General features: G+C 45.1%; 1 protein-coding gene across 1 annotated transcript in view; it reads right to left on the bottom strand.

The window, feature by feature from the left end:
• Positions 1 to 411: 411 nt before the first annotated feature.
• LOC129342029 (hexokinase-2) overlaps positions 412 to 17511 on the bottom strand; it is a 45734-nt gene continuing 28634 nt past the window's right edge. Inside the window, exons 10-18 of the mRNA XM_054997464.1 lie at positions 16594 to 16898; positions 14796 to 14944; positions 13130 to 13249; positions 11400 to 11495; positions 10948 to 11047; positions 7633 to 7816; positions 6474 to 6629; positions 4801 to 5034; positions 412 to 3112 (exon numbers count right to left, since the gene is read on the bottom strand). Coding sequence (XP_054853439.1) covers positions 2968 to 3112; positions 4801 to 5034; positions 6474 to 6629; positions 7633 to 7816; positions 10948 to 11047; positions 11400 to 11495; positions 13130 to 13249; positions 14796 to 14944; positions 16594 to 16898 — 1489 coding nt within the window. The 3' untranslated portion in view covers positions 412 to 2967. The remainder of the gene's footprint in view (positions 3113 to 4800; positions 5035 to 6473; positions 6630 to 7632; positions 7817 to 10947; positions 11048 to 11399; positions 11496 to 13129; positions 13250 to 14795; positions 14945 to 16593; positions 16899 to 17511) is intronic.

The raw sequence follows: 17511 nt of genomic DNA, 5'->3' as shown, positions 1-17511 counted from the left end.
CAACCATTTTTACAGACATGTGTAGTTTATGCCAATTATTCAATTGTTATTGTGCAAGCTCATGGAAGATTCTGCAATGCAAAGGAATGAATCCTGCTACTCTTCATAAAGAACTTACCGCCATAAGATGTTTCGGCTTTTTGAGATGGCTTTTTTAAAATAAAGGATTCGTCAAATTCAGGGAGGACAGAAGCTCTACAGAACCCCATGTTCAGAGGCAGGCTATGAGGGACAGCTCTTACATGCCTGTCCTGTATGCAAGTTTCTTAGAGACTGGATGATGGAGACAAGATGCTGCTCTAGGAAGACTCTTGGACTGATCTAGAAATGCCTTTCTTAAGATTTTAAAAGTCTAGTCAGGCAATTCTAAAAAAACCCTGCAATCATTGCAACCAGTCCGGATCCAAACTGTCACACACAAAACTCACTTTATTGTTCTCTTTTTTCCCTTTAACAGTCACTATAAAAATAAAATTTTCTATTCATTAACGTTCACTTTTGGTGAAATACAATGCATCTCAGGGCGGGGTACAATGTGGCAGCCCCCTGATATTCAAGTTTAAAAAATATCCTCTTTGCTTTCTCCAGAATACACTAGATCATACATTTGTGTTTCTATCAGTTCAGCGAACGCAGGCTATTTTCAATCAACTGTTACACAAATCTGTTTGGGTTTGTAATTAGTCAAATCTTTTCTTTATGTAAAACTTTTTTAATCTTGATGCTTGCCCTACATCAGAGTTCAATTTCACTATTTTGAAATGCATTTCAGAATGTTTGTCTTTATTGCAACTCTGAAGCTTCTTATAAAATATGCAAACATTTAAAATTAAAAAAAGGAGAGAGACAGAAAAAAATAAATGTGCTTTAAATCTGAATTGGTACCCCAACAGACTGGAGAGATTCTTTTGGTATTTAGTTATTCCAAGCCATATAAATATATACATAGACGTAAAAAAATAGAGAAAAATATTCTCTCTTCAAACTGACAGCCCACCCAAGGATTTCTTGGGTACCTTGTGCTAAAATAGATACCAAAAATATTTTCTGTTTTATTAGAGATTTGCTGGTTGACAATTTTTTCTCATGGCAGAGCCCTCACAAAAGTCCATGATCCCCTTCACTGTAATAACTGAACTAACAGATGAGGAATTGAAAGCCACACAGAATGGCCTAGCAATGATCTTTGAAAATACCTTAAAGAAAGATCTCAAAAAGGTTCAAAATGAAGTTTGGAACACATACAACATACACTCCTTTCTGTTTGTCTCCAAAGGAATCCCATCCCAGTTATATATAAGTTAAGGTCGCTGAGGACTTTAATGGGTCTCAGGCTTAGTGATTGTGTTCATTTCTAAATTTTTGTACGGTTGGAGGCTGAGAAACAAACAAGACCCTACATCTTATAACTGTGAAAATCAGAAGTTCTATTCAACATTCATGTTGAGTAGAAAATAAATATGGCCAAAAGTGAAAACAGACTGCAGGAGGCAGAAGATCTAGGCACAAATTGTTATCCCTTTGGGGTGGGAACAAGATGCAAGAGGATATTTTCCCAAGACTCACCCATGTAATACATGTCAGGGACTTATCCTTTTCCAATAACAATAACAGGGCTTTCATGGCGGATTAGAATAGAGGACTAACCTTAACATACTACTGCAGCACAATCGCCATTCATTACACTTGTGCACACATCACTGGAACAAAGGTTGTGGTCCATGTTTAAAAGATTGCTTTGTGGGAAATGACAACTGCAAGCAGCAGGAACAAGAATTTGGTGATGTTATTTAACCGATATGAACAATCTCCAGTTTCCTTTGAGGGGTCCAAAAATTACTGATGTGAATATTCCTCCTCTAAAATGTCAGACCAAATTCCAGCCTCCAATTTGCCTCTGAAGTCATCCCTTAGAAACATTTCATTTTACAAAGTATTCTCTCTTCACTTGCACACAAAGAATCCCTGCTTTTTTATTATACACACAACACACACACACACACACACACACACATAGAATCTCTGTTTTTCTCTCTAACTATACATAAGGGGGAGGAGAACAAACAAGTTTTTGAGAAACTGGTTAGAGTGTCAAGCCACGTGTGAGGTAAGATGAGGATGCTATTTCACAGACAAAAATAAGCTATTCCTCACTCCACATTAAAGGTGGTGCTCTTTTGTGGAAAGAGAAAGGACTTCTGTTGGGGGGGAGTTATTTACAGAATCCACAGCGGAAAGTAGGAGCAGCAGCAGCCTCCAAACAGGCACCTGTATGGCACCAAATCCATGGGTTAGATTTAAATCTAAATGGGAAAGGACAGGCTGGAAGAGGGTCATCAAACATTTCCAGGCACATGGCTCAGCCATTTGGATTAAAGACACACCTTTCACACAATTTAACAGGTACCTTCAAATAGCAGCACCCTCTGCTCTCCCTGTACGGATACTTGTATCCTTCAAGGAGCATTATCTTAAAATCCGTACAACCTGTCCCTTAAAAAAAAAAAAGTACCAAGATTTTTCACAGAAACAACAGCAGGTCGATTCTTCAGCCCAGTTTTGAAAGAGCTTTGGCTTTCTTTTACATTTTCTGCTACACCAATGTCAAGATTTGGATATAAGATTACTACTTGATGCAAAGTGACAGAACCATTTCTTCACTGCCCGCCAGTTCTCTAGAAGACCCGGGTTGGGACGGTGATGGGTGACATCCAATGGAAACTCTGTGTAAGGCAGGGACTGGAAGGAGATGCCCAAGCACCACTTTAAGCTCTACTCGATATGTGCTCTTATAGCATGCGGAAGAGCTCAAGGAATACGTTTAAACAAGAGAGACAGAGTCTGGAGTCTGAAGGGTTGTATCTGCTGAGAAGAAGCCAAGCAAGGAGTTGCCTGTAGTGGTGAGGGGAGCCAAGGGTGAACAAGGAGCATCCACCATGTTGGAACCAGCTCTCCGCCCCCAGATGGTTAGTGCTGACCAGCCTCCCGGATTCGGCATGCCACAGCAGTGATGAGCGCTGCACCCTTGCCACTGCCGTCTTCTGACTGAAGAAATGTTACCTCACACTTTGGAGAGAGCTGCTTCACCGTCTCATACATAACAGAGGAGAAGCTGCAGAGAAGGGAAAGAAAATGAGAGTGGTCCAGAAACAGGAACAGAAATCTCCATCTCCTGTTTTAAAATAAAGTATTCCTTTTTCTTTTATTTTTTAATATTTTGATTTTGTTTGTATTTTTGACCTATTATTATTTTGATTTTGTTTGTATTTTTGACCTATTAGTATTTGTAATTAAGTATCCAAAAGGGCAGGAGGCTGGGAAGGACTGCAGCATAGATTTTGTTTTGTTTTTTGCCTAATGCATAAGAAAAACTTAATTTAGTGCACCCTTGTGCTTCATTTCCTACATAAGACTACATGCGTCCCACAACTAGACATGGGCATGAACGGGGGGAAAAAACCCCGAACACCCTGTTCGTTGTTCGTTGCCATCCACGAACAACGAACAATGAACATGGATGAACATGAACTGTTCCTGGACATGTTCGTTGTTCGTGGGGGCCAGAACCACCCCCAACCACCCCACTCAGCCCCCCTCCCCTCAAACCCACTTACCTGGCCCTTTAAAGATCCCTTTAAACTATCAGCTGGCAGGCAGCAGGGGGGATCCCCCCCTGCCGCCTGCCAGCTGATAGTTTAAAGGGCCCTTTCCTGCACATGCAAGGGGCAGGGCCCTTTAAACACCCCACAAATTGACCTTCCCAATGTCCAATACCCACCAAATTTTCAGGGGACATAGGCCTCACTGTCCTCTTACGACCCCCCATGTTTCAGAGAGATTGCACCCCGGGAAAGGCATGATCCACGGGTCTCCCTGTTGGCTGTCATTTTCTCTTCACAGTGGCAAAAATGGGACTCTCTGCTGGAAGTACTTTGAAAGGTTAAAGCCAGAAGGAAAGCCAGAAGGAACTCAGACAGAGTTCAGTCCCTCCCGGTTGCCAAAGGGATTGACTGCAGGTGCCAGACTGTCTGGCTTGCCAACCGGGCTGCCAACAAGCCTTGCAACGACCACCTGTTCATTTAGGATGGGGCCTCATGAACAGCTTGTTCGAGAACAGCAGATTAGGCTGTTTGTGGGTTTTTTGTTCGTAATGCTGTTCGTGCCCATGTCTACCCACAACTATGTGATGTAAACACAAAACTTACAGTGAAGTACTAAGCAGAGTTGCACCCTTTTAAGCCCACTGACTGAAATGGACTTGGAAGAATGTAACTCACCTTAGAATAGCACTGTTAGTTTTTCATGCAAAATTCACCACCGCAATAATCTGCTCTTAATGCAAGGTTCTAACCTTCATGATGATCTGTGGAAAGCACCTGGCGAAATCTCAAAAACCACAAAGGGGACTGAACAGGGCCTTCCAGTAGGCAATGTGTGCAGTTTCAGCCCTCAGCTTATTACATTATTATTAAAATATTTTTATCCTGCCTTTCCCTTCTTCAGAGAGGTGGTTGGCAGAAATAGTTGCACGGCTGTTATTAGCATTTGTGACGAAATACTTAGTATGCTTGAGTATAAACATGTGCACGTTTATAAGCATGGTATACAGGCAATGTTGGGCTACTCCTACTAAGCAAATGAGAGTGTTGTGGGTCCAGAAGTGAATGTGAGAACCTCCCCTTTGCCTGCTCCTAATTTTTCCACTCCTTCCAAATCTTTGTAGAAGCAGCAATAAAATCACCAACACCCACTAAGAATGGGATAAGCAATATAAGCTTTCATCCAGGCAGATAAACATACTGGGGATGAAGTTTGTAGAGGGTCCCGTCCACACCAACTGTGACCTTAAGGAAGTCCAGCCCACGATTCTCCCGGATTTTGTCCACCACAGCTGCCATCCCTGCTCCACAAAGCTGGGCAGCGCGCCGAGCAATTGCTGTGCACACTTCCTTCACAATTATGCTGTCGTCACATGTGCTTTCCAGGCCAAGGTGCTGGAGGATGGAACGGACCTGGAGCAGGGCTAGACGATCACTGTAAGGACAGAAAGTGGGCCTTAGAAGCAAGAATGTGGCACTTCCGGTGAAATGGCCATGAGATGGCTTGAACCTCCATTAAATCGGCTCACGTATAGGGCAAGGGAGACCGTTGTAACACTTTAGCAATTAGTGTGCTGTATAGTCAGATGACAAAGGACAGAAGATACAAAAACATCAGAGAAAATATAGGACCCTTTCTGAGGTTAAAAGAGGCTGATGTTGGAGTATAGGTTCACAGAATTCTGAGCTTTCATCTGATATGAAGCTCTGTGAAGCTCAGAGAACTCCAGATTAACCAAAGTTGGACCAATGCAAGCATTTCTACTGACTTGACATTCCCCGATTCATTGTTTTTCAGCTTTCATGACTTTCAGCTTAACATACAGAGATTTCTTAAAACTGACTGAAGTTGTTCACTCCTTTCCAAGTAAGGAAATGGTAAGAACTTTTGCAGAATCTTTTTGATAAGACTTTCCATGTAATAAAAGGACATTGCAGACACTCTGCAAAAGTATTTACCATTTGTTCTGAGCAAGCAGTGCAGAAGAGTTCATCTCTGGCATCAGTGCAAGAGTGAGAAATGTTGGCAATGTCCAACATGGATCAAGCAGGGAAAACTTCCCAGGATACTTCTGGAAAAAAACTGCAAGCCCAGGCAACCATCCACAGTTTCAGACACCTCAGAATGGCAGACCAGTCATCCTGCAATCTTTTGCACACTGATTTTGAAATAGGCCCCGCTGAACTTAAAAAGTCATGCTTCCAAGCTCACTGAAATCTCTTATCAAGGTGGCAAATCTCAGCCTGCAGGCCAAGAGTCACCAGCAGACCCCACAGCTTTTGTAAATACACAAGACGATAACTATGGGTCTGCTCTTGAATTCCCTAAGTCCACTTCCCCCGTCTTTTTATAATGTTTAGTAAGGAAAATGGGCAGCATGACATACTCTGCATGATGTCATGCATCCCCACCCCATTCCACTGCAGTTAATAATGTCTCATGTCTAGTGCTGCTTCATCAAAATTCACAGCACTGTAGGACAAGGAGCTGACTGGCCACTAGATGGGAGCAGACCAGGAGCACATAAGAAAGGATGGTTCTGTTCTCTCTCCATCTAGAGCTTCTTCATCCTGCCCTTTCTCCAAGAAGCTCAAGGCAGCAAGTTCCATTCATTTATTACACCACATTCAGCTTGACTGGAACACAGAGAACAGCCCAAACAAGTTCCAAAACTGATCCCGTCATCAGTGTCCCCCTCCCTCCACCAACCCGGGTGGTTTGTTTTTGCATCATCTCATATTTGCTTTGGCCCAGTGCAGACTTACGCAAAAGTTGGGAGTTCCCTGCAAGGATCCTTTCAGAAGGAGGTACCTGCAGTCCCTGCCCCGACATAAGGCATCTTACCTAACCCACTCTTCTCATTCAGTCCTCACCTTTCAATCTGCGACAGGAACTTGGTCTCAAAGATGCCCCTCGTCTTTAGCCGCTGAGAAATCCGCCCACGGAAGAGCAGCCCTCGTTTGGTGAAACAGATCAGAATATTCCGGACAATCTCACCCAGATACATCCCGCTGATCATCTTCTCAAACCTGAGCCCGAAAATAGGGGTGAGGGGCAGGTGAGAGGGGCAGATTTTCTACTCGAGAATATAGAACACGGCAAGCAGAGCAATTTGCCAACACGGGCTTGTAGATCACAATTCAGCAAGCATTCCAGGCTCAGATATGCAACCAGAAGTGAAAGACCAGCTCCGAGAACTTTCCATCTGGACCCCAGTCCCAAGGATGTGTGGACAGCTCCACTGTGCAGCTTCCTCCCCAACTGAGATGCAGCAAAGCGTTCTTTGGCACCCCTTCTGCTGTGGTTTTGGCAGAGATACGCCTGCCACATCAGCTGCTCACTCGCACCAATGCACAGGCCAAGACACGGAGAAATGGCCGCACACCGCCAAGGGTGAGAGAACAGAAAAGGCTCTCTCTAGCCTTTAGCAGGAGGGGAGGCAGCAGCCACGCTCCCTCTGTCGGGACTGGGCCCAGCTCCAACCAAGACCACCCCCAGCTGCCATCCCTGAGGCTGGGAGAGAAGCAGCAGCAGCCAGGCCTTTAACAGGCCAGGACCCTAAATGGGCTGAGAGCTGCCCCTGCCAGCAACCTTAAATGCTGCAAACTATTTTGGGAGCCAACTTTCCACCAAAAAAGTATGATAGAAGTAAAACAGAGTAAAATAAAGCCTGGGACAGGGACTGTACAATGCATCCATCACTGTGCAGAATACACAAAAGGTGTAAGCAATTCCAAGTTCATCAACAGTGAGAGCTCAGGTGGGAATCTACAGTTTAAAAGTGAAGATATGGGTCCTTTTGGTGAGAGGCAGGCAATTACAAGACAAACACAGATGAGCAACTAAACGGGATAAGGATCCTATTGGAAGATCTTTACAGTATAAGATTTATCTCATGGGCTCCTCATGCATGATGTGGCCTAATGGCATTCTCACTGGAGCCCTTTCATCACAAGCAAAACTATGAGTTCAGCATCTGCTAGGGAGTACCAGAGGCACAGGAAACCTTCTCCAGAGCCCCTTGCCACTCACCTTTGTTTTCCGGGGTTGAGGGAATGCTCATCCACTGCAACATCAAACTCAGTCCGGAAGTCATCCAGGCAGCCGTTGTCTCCAAAGGCGCCCCATTCCATGTTGACGCACATCCTGCCCTCGTCCCCTTCCACCAGCTCCACATTTTTCATCTCCTCCATATAGCAGGCGTTGCTTCCCGTTCCTGGGGATTCACATACATCAGTTTACTATACTGAAGGAACACTGCTCTGCTTGCAGGGGAATAAGGAGCACCAAGGGCCACAGTGGCTTAACTGTATTCAGTGCAGAGGATACAACAGGAAGCCAAGGAGGAGGAGGGAGAGAGCGGCTGCCACTATCGTTTCCTGAAAGGGAGTATCCATCAAGCTTGTTTACAAAGACAGGAAATGTGTAGGCCACTTTCTGCCCAGTAGCCCAGCAAGAAGCAACCTCACTTGGCCCTTCTATCATACAGCATTTAAGATGGCGGCAGCAGTTGAGAAGATTTTGGTCTCTGGCACCCTGCAGCCACAATGGCAGCACATGAATTGGCATCAGAGACAGAGAATTGATGCTGGTTCCCCTCTTTGAAGGAAACCTTGCAAACTGCCTATGCTCACAATCCAAGCCAAAGAACCATAAACTTTGGTGGCACCATTTAGTGTCAAGATGGATAGCTGTGTTAGTCTGGCTGTAGCAGTAGAAAAGGGCAAGAGTCCAGTAGCACCTATAAGACTAACAAAATTTGTGGTAGGGTGTAATGATTTCAAGTAAATGTGTGCATGTATCTTTAAATGCTTGGTGTGAGATAGGTGAAGAGTGGTGGTGAAAGAGAGGGATGAGTGAGTGATATGATTGGTTGATGACTGAGTGTGGGCAGAGTGAATGCAGTTTTAGACTGAGAGGGCAGAAAGAACAGGGAGTCAGGGGAAGAGAGGCTACCTGTGTGCTGCCTGAGCATGTTTAAGTATTATTGAGAGAAATATAACCTGTGTGGAAACCTGAACTGAGTATGTTTGTGAAAGAACATTAGTTAGAGAAAGAGAGGCTAGCTGTGTGCTGCCTGAGGAGTTTTAAGCATTTCTGTGAGAGAAATATTGAGTCAAGAGAAAGCAGGCAAGCTGTGTGCAGCCTGAGTAACTTTAAGCACGTCTGTGAGAAATATTGAATTAGAGAAAGAAGCTATCTGTGTGTGAAGACTTAGAAGAGATCTGTATGAATGAGTTTAAATGAAGTAACTTTAAGAACCGAGAACTACTTTTATGAAATTGATACACTTCTTGAAAAAATAAAAGTTTATTTTGTTTTTGTTATATCCCAGAGTAGCTGTCATTGCTATATCCCATTCCTATCCTCAGGGCCACAAAGAACCATGAAGGAGCCTGATGCTTAGGCACGTTACTGAAAGGAATATCTTGGAATATAATATTCCTGGTGGCAGCAATCTACCCTATAGAAAGTAAGGGTCATATGACCTTTCTTGAGTCACTTCTTCAGATACCTGTGACTTACCCTTCATACCCTACCACAAACTTTGTTAAGTCTTATAGGTGCTACTGGACTCTTGCTCTTTTCTACTGCATTTAGTGTCACGTGCTTGTCAATCATCCTAGTACATTCAGACACACTGGCCACAGCACTATTTATCTCTGCAGCAGGAGCAGAGCATCTGCTTTGCATGCAAAGGGTCCCAAGTTCAACCCCCAGCAACTCCAGTTAAAAAAAGATCCACTAGTGGGCGATATGAAAGACTTCTGCCTGAGAATCAGGAGGGCTGCTGCCCATCAGAGCAGACAATACTGACAGACCAATAGTCTGACTCAGTATAAGGCAGTTTCATGTGGCCTCCTCAAGAGCACCCTTGGGATCCTACCACATCCAACAACTGAGCAGAACTGAGTAAGGGCAACTTGGGTAAGTTGGGATTTACTGGCAAATCAGCAGCCCAATTCCAAGGAGAGCATGAGGAGGGGCTCACCTACCACTAACTGGTACTTAGTTTTTATTTCTATTACATCTACAAGTACTTAATTTTAATACACTCAAATTGTTTCAGACTAACTGAGCATGGAGGCAGAGGGGATGTTTCTTTTCCATGGCTATAAAATGCCCCTTATCCCAGTGAACCCTCAGCCCCAGCCCTCTTTGCCAGACAGTTTACAATCCAAATTCATTAGCCAAGACAGTGCATGGACAGCAATGTGATAATCCAATGAGGAGGGTAGGTCAGGGAGAGTCCATCAGGAGTGGAAGTCCAAGGGGGGAGGGGGGTTATTGAAAAAGGCTTTGCTAGGAATAAGGTGCCCTGATCAGGATAGCCTGATCTCATCAGATCACAGAAGCTAAGCAGGGTCGGCCTTGGTTAGTAATTGAATGGGGGGCCTCCAACGAAGACCAGAGTTGCAGAGACAGGCAACGGCAAACCACCTCTGTTAGTCTCTTGCCATGAAAACCCCACCAGGGGTCACCATAAGTTAACTATGACTTGACAGCACTATCCACCACCACCAGGAATAAGGCAAAGTGCATGGCATACTTCCAACCATGCAAATGTGGATCTTGTATGTGTGTGTTTGGGGGGGGGATCAGATATTCAGCTTTCTTAATTGAAAAAGCAAGTATCTAGCCTGGAGTTGGTAGACTTTGGCACGAGTGCCAAACAATGGCACACTAGTTTTCCACTCAAGCAATTAAGGTGAGCCCTTGGGGCCAGTGGTGTGGGAGAAGGCAACAGGCATGGCCATCATTGCCTCCCAGACCTGCATGACCACCACCAGGTCCACTACGCGCCCGAGGCATTTCTCCCTACCCTGCTGCCCCACCTTCATTTTGTTTTGCAGCACAGTTGTCTTAGTTACATTGTGATTCTTTTTCCCCCCAGCACCAGTGTGGGGTAAAGCAGGAATCCCTGTTGCTGCATGGCTGAGTCTGCAGTTTGCTGCATAATTCTTTCCCTCTCCCTATAGCTGACAAAAAACTGGATACATTATATAAAATTAAAAACAATGCAGATTAGCTTAATTATATACATCTAGAGGACATTCAGGCCCGCCAGGATCTTGTATCATTTAGGTGGGCCTGTAAGACAGAGATGTTCCACCAGGCATATGGTGGAGGCTAATTTTAGCCCATCATTGCCGAGCCTTCCACCGGTCTCCCTCTACAAGGGGTATGGAGAGTCCACTCGTGCTGGTTGCTCCAAAAGGGGTACAGTATTTTATCTGTTTTTATGATTATTTTAAGTTGTATTTTAATAAATGTTGTACCTCACCCTGAGCCCGCTTGTGGGGAGGGCGGGTTAAAAATAAAATAAATAAACAAATAAATACTTACCAACAATGAGTCCAACTTCACAATAGGGGTCTTCGTACCCACAGGTCATCATGGTGCCCACAGTGTCATTCACAACAGCTACAACATCCAGGTCAAATTCCTGTGGGAAGGTGTGGGGAGAAGGGTTGGCCTCATATAGGGAGAGCAAGAATGTTCCCCAAGTTCTCAAGAAACAACCACCAGCAGCCATTAACATAAAATCCAATCGCAAAACTTGGATGAAGTTTAACATGAATTAAAAGATATGCTGATCTGCAGAAATATTCCCAGTAGCAGAGCTTGGCTTCTCTGAACATTCTATTTAATAAGCATTTCTCATCTCATCCAAGTAAATATATCATTAGAGCCTTTAGTTTTTCAAAAAGCTTTTTAAAATTTTGAAATGGTTGAGAGAGTTCTTTTCACAGAGTAGTTTTTAGGGAACCGAGAATTCCTACCCGAAGGGAACATACCTCTCTCCTATGAATTGCATCTTTCAGCAAACCCACCACATCTTCTCCTTCACAGCCAGTAGCTTTGAAACCTTTAGTCCAGTTCAGGAGTATCCCCTTAAGACAAAACAGAGAGGATACAAACATGTATGGGCCAAGCAGTCCCTGCTGGAGGTGCCAATGAAAGCCAAGAATTGCACCCAGAATAGACTTGATATCACACCCTCAGATTGCAGGAAATCCTTCCCATGACGTAATGCAGCTGCTCAGGGCAGCAACACATTCAATCCTTCTCAAAATACTTGTCTTGGCTACTTTAGACACTTGTGTTTCCCCTGCACCCACTCTCTCTTTCTCACACACACACACCCCTCAAATTTTGCAATTAAATTATTATTCGAATATTTTATTAGATTAAGGGTATATCCACTCACTGGTTGCTTCCCACCATGTTCAGGAAACGGATCTGAAATATCACACACAAACACACCGCTGCAAATTGTTTGCAGCCCTTCTCCAAGTCATGACAGGTTTCTGAACCAACCCAAATGGCCAAGTGCCCAAACTGAAGCCTCACTATTGCAAAACAAGAAGGCAGCAACAGAAGATGTTGTAAAGAGAGGGTTTCAAGGCGAAACAGCCAGCCAACTGCAAAAGTAGGCATATGGCCCTGAAAGACATGAGCAGGGAATAAAGCGGGGTGTCAAAACAGCCCAGGAGCAAGGTGAGCAGCCAAGTCAACGGCAGGCAGAGGCTTGTCTGTTGCCTCCTTCCACCGTGCTGCAAACAAGGTCCATGCTGAGTAAATCCTCCAGGACTATTTGGGCTTGACTTGCTCCTGGCAGCAACCAGAAGATCTGCAAGGTAGCAGCTGACTGTGAATGTTCTTGCTATCCGTGCCTAGAGACAAGGGTTTATGGGATGGTGTTTTCAGGACAAGGAGCCAAAGAATGATTGTTCAAAGGGTATTTATTTTATACCCTGGAAGAGACTGTCACAGCTTTTGCTCTATACAGCATATGTAGGTCACATGGGGCTGCTTCCACACACGTGGTTTCCTTTGGAACCAGCATCATTCATTTGCTCAGTTATTATGGAGCATACAGACAATATGGCTGCCAGCCCTTTATAGTGTAGTGTTTTCCCTGCTGTCCTCCTGTCTTGATGGCACCTTCTCATCTTGCTGTGATTTTCCTGACTTTGAATGCTATTATGCCAGCAGCCTGTCCAGAGCACTGGCAGGAGGAGTCATCTGGGAGGAGACTGGCAACTGTCGTTGTGGAAGCCCCACCTTCTCACACTGGTTATCTTGACATTTCCTGATGGCGCTGCTATTACCATAAGACAAACAATATTAATATTATACTACAAATACTCCTGAACTAATGAAAGGGAGCAAGGTGCAACCCTGGCAACTTTAAATTGCATCCAACGAACAGATCATTACTGGAATTGGCTTGTTAAATTAGTAGTTGACTTATTCATCTTAAATGGGTTTGAAACTGGTCCTTATTTTCTTAGTCATTTATTTCATTTGTTTTAATAGCGCAGCGGCGGCTAAACAAAAATGAAAACAAAATGTGCACAGAAGCTTTCACAATGAAACAAAATAAGACTTTAAAAAAATCAAAGAGTAAAACTCTGATTGTGGGGAAAGGACACGGTAACAGCAGCTGCGGGGAGGCATGTTGCCCTCGAGTCTTTATGGCAAGAGGCTGTTAGATTTCTGAGTCATGGGATAAATAGCTCACCTCATCCAGTCTGGTCTGATGACAAGGGAAAGAAAACGTGAATCCAAGCGGCAGTGACACCCCCTTCATCCCCATGTACTCCAAGAAGTCCGAGATGCAGTGGACAATGTGATCAAAGAGCTGCAAGACAGAAATCCTTGATGGATTCAGGTGATCTTGACTCGCAGGCTGGCTAACAAGCCCTGGCATTAAGCACTGCTGAGATCGCCATACAAACATGGTCAAAGGCTACCAACAGGACTGAAACCATCTCACAACTGGGTCAGCCACCAACTCCTTTAATTATGCAGCAAAGACTGCCTCAAAAGGCCTGACCACAGGTGACACTATTTCTGGGTCTGCAGCGGTCTGATCCAACCAGTTGGGCACTGGGAGTTCTGAGCTCCCAGGGATTTTTGAAACTTAATTCTCAAGCACATGGAAAATGGATTTGAACGGCTGCACATGGGGGTTCAAGCCTTCCCCTTTGCCTTTTTCCTAACCCAAAACAGCCCCAGCTAGTGAAATTGTACATGGTTCTAAAGAAGCACTAATGAATTCTTTGCAACGTTAGAAGGCTGTGACTTGCAAATTAAGAGCAGCTGATAGCTCAATCCCAGCATCTGCTACTCAACAACACAAAGAATCCTGGGACACACCGCTCAGATCATGCTGCACAGGGCTGAAGGAACGTCTGGGGCCAACCCTGCAACAAGTTACCAAACCCAGTATTTTCTGGTAGTCAGGATTAAGCTGGAAAGAGCAGAAGGGGTCATTTTAATTTGACTTTGTAGGTTATTCTGTTAAATTTGTTGTATCTACCCCTATGACCTCAGAATGGGGCTTACTGACAATATATTTATATGTTCCCCCTAGAAATGAACAGAGACGTGGCCAGCATTTCTTTCTGTATCGACAACAAGTTTCATGTCACCCCAGGTTTGCACAGCTCCTATCCTATCCTGGAAGTTCTGGGCTGCCGAGGGAAAGACAGCCTCCACTCAGTCTCCACATGCCCCTTCCCTGGACCCTTCAGCTCTCTGGGCTGTAATTTCTAATCCCAGCTTTAGAACACAAATGCCCCCATCTCATGACAACGTCTCTGCACCAGATGAAGGCATTAACAGAGTTCTATCTTTTACTTCTGGCCCTGAAGGCCCAGCTCTGAGGTGAAGGTAAAGCTGCTTTGTCACAGGAAGCAACAGCAAAGCCCCGTCACTGCTCAGGGGAGAAAGTCAGCCTGGCCCAGAAGCTTTTATAGCAGCCACGTGGCATCTCCATGACTCAACATAGCCTACTCACGATCTCCCAAGTAGTTCCCTCCTTCGGCCAGAGCTGCACGGTAGAGAACAGCCCTGAGCCTTACCTCATAGCCCTCAGGGCCCACCAAGAGTAGGAGGTCTGACACTCCCTTTCCACTCATTGTGCCATACAAAATGCTCATTTATCACACCTAGTATTCCACCCTCCGCCACCCCTTCCTACTGCAATAGTTCTGATGCCAGCCTAAGTCACAACAATGCTGAGCTAACATACAGAGACAGGGGAGGGGCCCGTGCACTGCTTTCCAGCCCTTCTGTCTGACACCCTTTTAAACCACGGGTGCCAGGGACTAAACATAAGCATGGCCCCTTTCTTTTAGGAAATGATCACCTCGCTCACACCTCTCCCCCCAAAACTGCCATACCTCCTCTCCCGTCCCCTGCATGATATCCAGTGGGATCGAGTAGATCTTGTTATGCATCTCCACACTGCGCCTCATCCCATTCCGAATGCGCACAAGCAACACGCGGAAGTTCGTGCCCCCAAGATCCAAGGCCAGGAAGTCTCCCTTTTCTGAAAACAAAAAGAGTTTTGCCTTAGAACCACTACATCAAGATAACCCTGGGACCCCCGGGGTACTGAAGGCCTGATGACATGACGCCCTTCTCCCTGGGTACATTCCCGGTCGGGTGGAGAGATGTGGGCTGCTTTCGCACATGTTGGATGACGACTTTTCTATGCACTTTTGAGATGGTTTGCAAGTGGATTTGCCTGTGTGAAAGTACACTGAAAGTATATTATCCAATGTATGTGAAAGCAGCCATGTCCTAAAAGTTTCACACTTCTCAGACATGTGTGGACCCTAAGTAGGTCAGGAGCACAGCCTATTGGGAAGCTGGACTTAAATCTTCTCCCCCTGCACAGGTGAAACAGTCTTGAAGAGCCTCTGTTTTCCCCCTTGAGGAAACTTAACATATAGCCCAACAGTACATGTTCAGGTTCCCCAAGAGGGCAAAACAAAGGCTCCCCAATGCTTCTTAGCTTGTAGAAATGGTGCGAGAGGACAGACCTAAACCTCCTCTTCCTCCATATCATGGTCCTGTCTGATTTGGGCCCATATATGCCTGGGAAATATGGAACCTCACCCCCATGTCTGTTGACAGATATCCCTCTGACTCAAGAAGCCCAGGAAAAACAGCAGTAGCCTTGCCACAAGGCAAAGTGAGGCAGCTGATGTAAGCAGACGGAAGGAGCCAGAGAGGGCTGACCCAGGAGCATTAGGAATTTCTTCCGCACAAGCCCTCCTGAAAGAAACAGATGGTGCACAGGAGAACTGTCTGGCAGATTGTGACCCAAGTTTATTCATGGGGAGGGAAGGGGCATTTTGATTTTCCATCCCTGGCACAAACCTATTCTGGCCAAGCCACCTCTACCACATACACAAACATGCCATCCGTAGCTAATGACTGAGATGAAAATCCCTTCCTGACCCCCAGTATGAGCAACTAGTGGCCAAGAACATGAAGCAAAACCAACATAAAGTCTCTTCCTAAAAGGAAATGTTACTGGAATCTATGCAAAATCCTGTCTCTTGCATTGCATAATGTAAGAGTCCCTAGGGCCCATTAACAGGGAGGGAGCACAGAATTTTCCATGACCCCAGTGGGTCAACTTAGGTGGCAGAAGATTCAAGAACTAAATGTATCCTCTTTTGCTCCACCAGCTATTCAGGGAGAAGATTCCAAACCCTTGCGGAGGGGCGGGGGAGGTTCATACCAACATTAAGGACTAGTGTAGAGACAGACCAGAGTTCCCCAAGAGAAATTACTTATCCTTTTGCTGTAAGAGACTCAAGCATCAGCATGCCTACAGCCAGGCTATGCCTGCATTGCAATTCTACCACAGCAGGCATAAAGACTCAACTTCCCCTTTTTGTTTTTAAAGGCACAAAGTTTCCAAATGTATACAAGCAATGCCTGATGAATCTCCAAAGCCAGAGTTGCTGGAGGCTTCCAGTGGACAGGGCTTCAGTGCCCTTATAGCTAACCTTCAGCACATAATATGCAAATTAAGAGAATCATTCCCTTCTGCTGAACTGGCATAATTTAGAAAGGACAAAACATTTGAGGTCCTGAATCATGAGTGCTTTCTTTCAGCACACACAGTCTTGCCTATCATAGTGCCCAGTTGCAGCCATTCAGATGACCCTCATGTCAACTTACCTGTTCCATCTGGGGTGGCACACACATAAGTAGGCAGCATCTTCACGGTAGCCTCATTGTGGGTCGCTCTGGCCAAGCCCCTCTCCATCTCCTCTTTCATCCTCTCCTTCACCTCCAGCAGCTGCTCATGGCTGAGCCTCAGGGGCTCCAGGATCTTCTGGCGAGTTTTGTGCTGGGCTGCCAGCCGGTAGGCCACAGCAGTGACCATGGCAGCCCCTTTGCCACTCCCATCCTCTGAACGGACAAACCGGATGTCACAGTCGGGCAAGAGGCAGCGCACCATCTTGTGAAGGCGGCGGGCAAAACTGCATAGGATGTCATACAACAACCGAAGCCGTTACTTGGCATTCAGAGATCAGTTTACAGTTAGCAAAAGGCAGCTGCTGCGAAGTTTCTCATGGTCACAGGTAGCGAGCGTACATGTGCATTGTGGGGAAGAACCGTTCTTCGAAGAGAGATTCTCTGAACTCAGACAGCTGATATACAGGGAGAAGGGCTCAGCCTAGCCTCTTCAAAATATCATTTTACGAGCAGGAATGGCTTTTCCTAAAGGACCATTCAAATCAGTAACTTCCCCCAGCCCCATCTTGAACATATTTACCCCATCTGCTGCCTAGATACAGTGTTTTTGTAACCTCAGAGCTACCCTAACAGAGATTTTTTTAAAAAATTTTTTATTGGAATTAGAAATATTTTGTCATTTATAACAATCAAAATACTCTAATATTCCAGTTCTAACCCCCTCCCTTCCCCCCCCCCCGTTTGTTGACTTCCAACAGTTTTCCAACCCTTTGTCTATTCTTCCCCTACTCATTTCAACTTATTTTGTCAATTAAACATATACTTTCACACTCTTCTAAGCTAATCTATTATAACAGTGCTAAGTCAGTTTCCCTTCACTTATCAACTAACTAATAT

The sequence above is a fragment of the Eublepharis macularius genome, chromosome 14 (assembly GCF_028583425.1).
Source record: "Eublepharis macularius isolate TG4126 chromosome 14, MPM_Emac_v1.0, whole genome shotgun sequence".
Taxonomy (NCBI): Eukaryota; Metazoa; Chordata; class Lepidosauria; order Squamata; family Eublepharidae; genus Eublepharis; species Eublepharis macularius.
The sequence above is the reverse complement of the archived record's forward strand: the minus strand, read 5'-3'. Positions and strand labels throughout refer to the sequence as shown.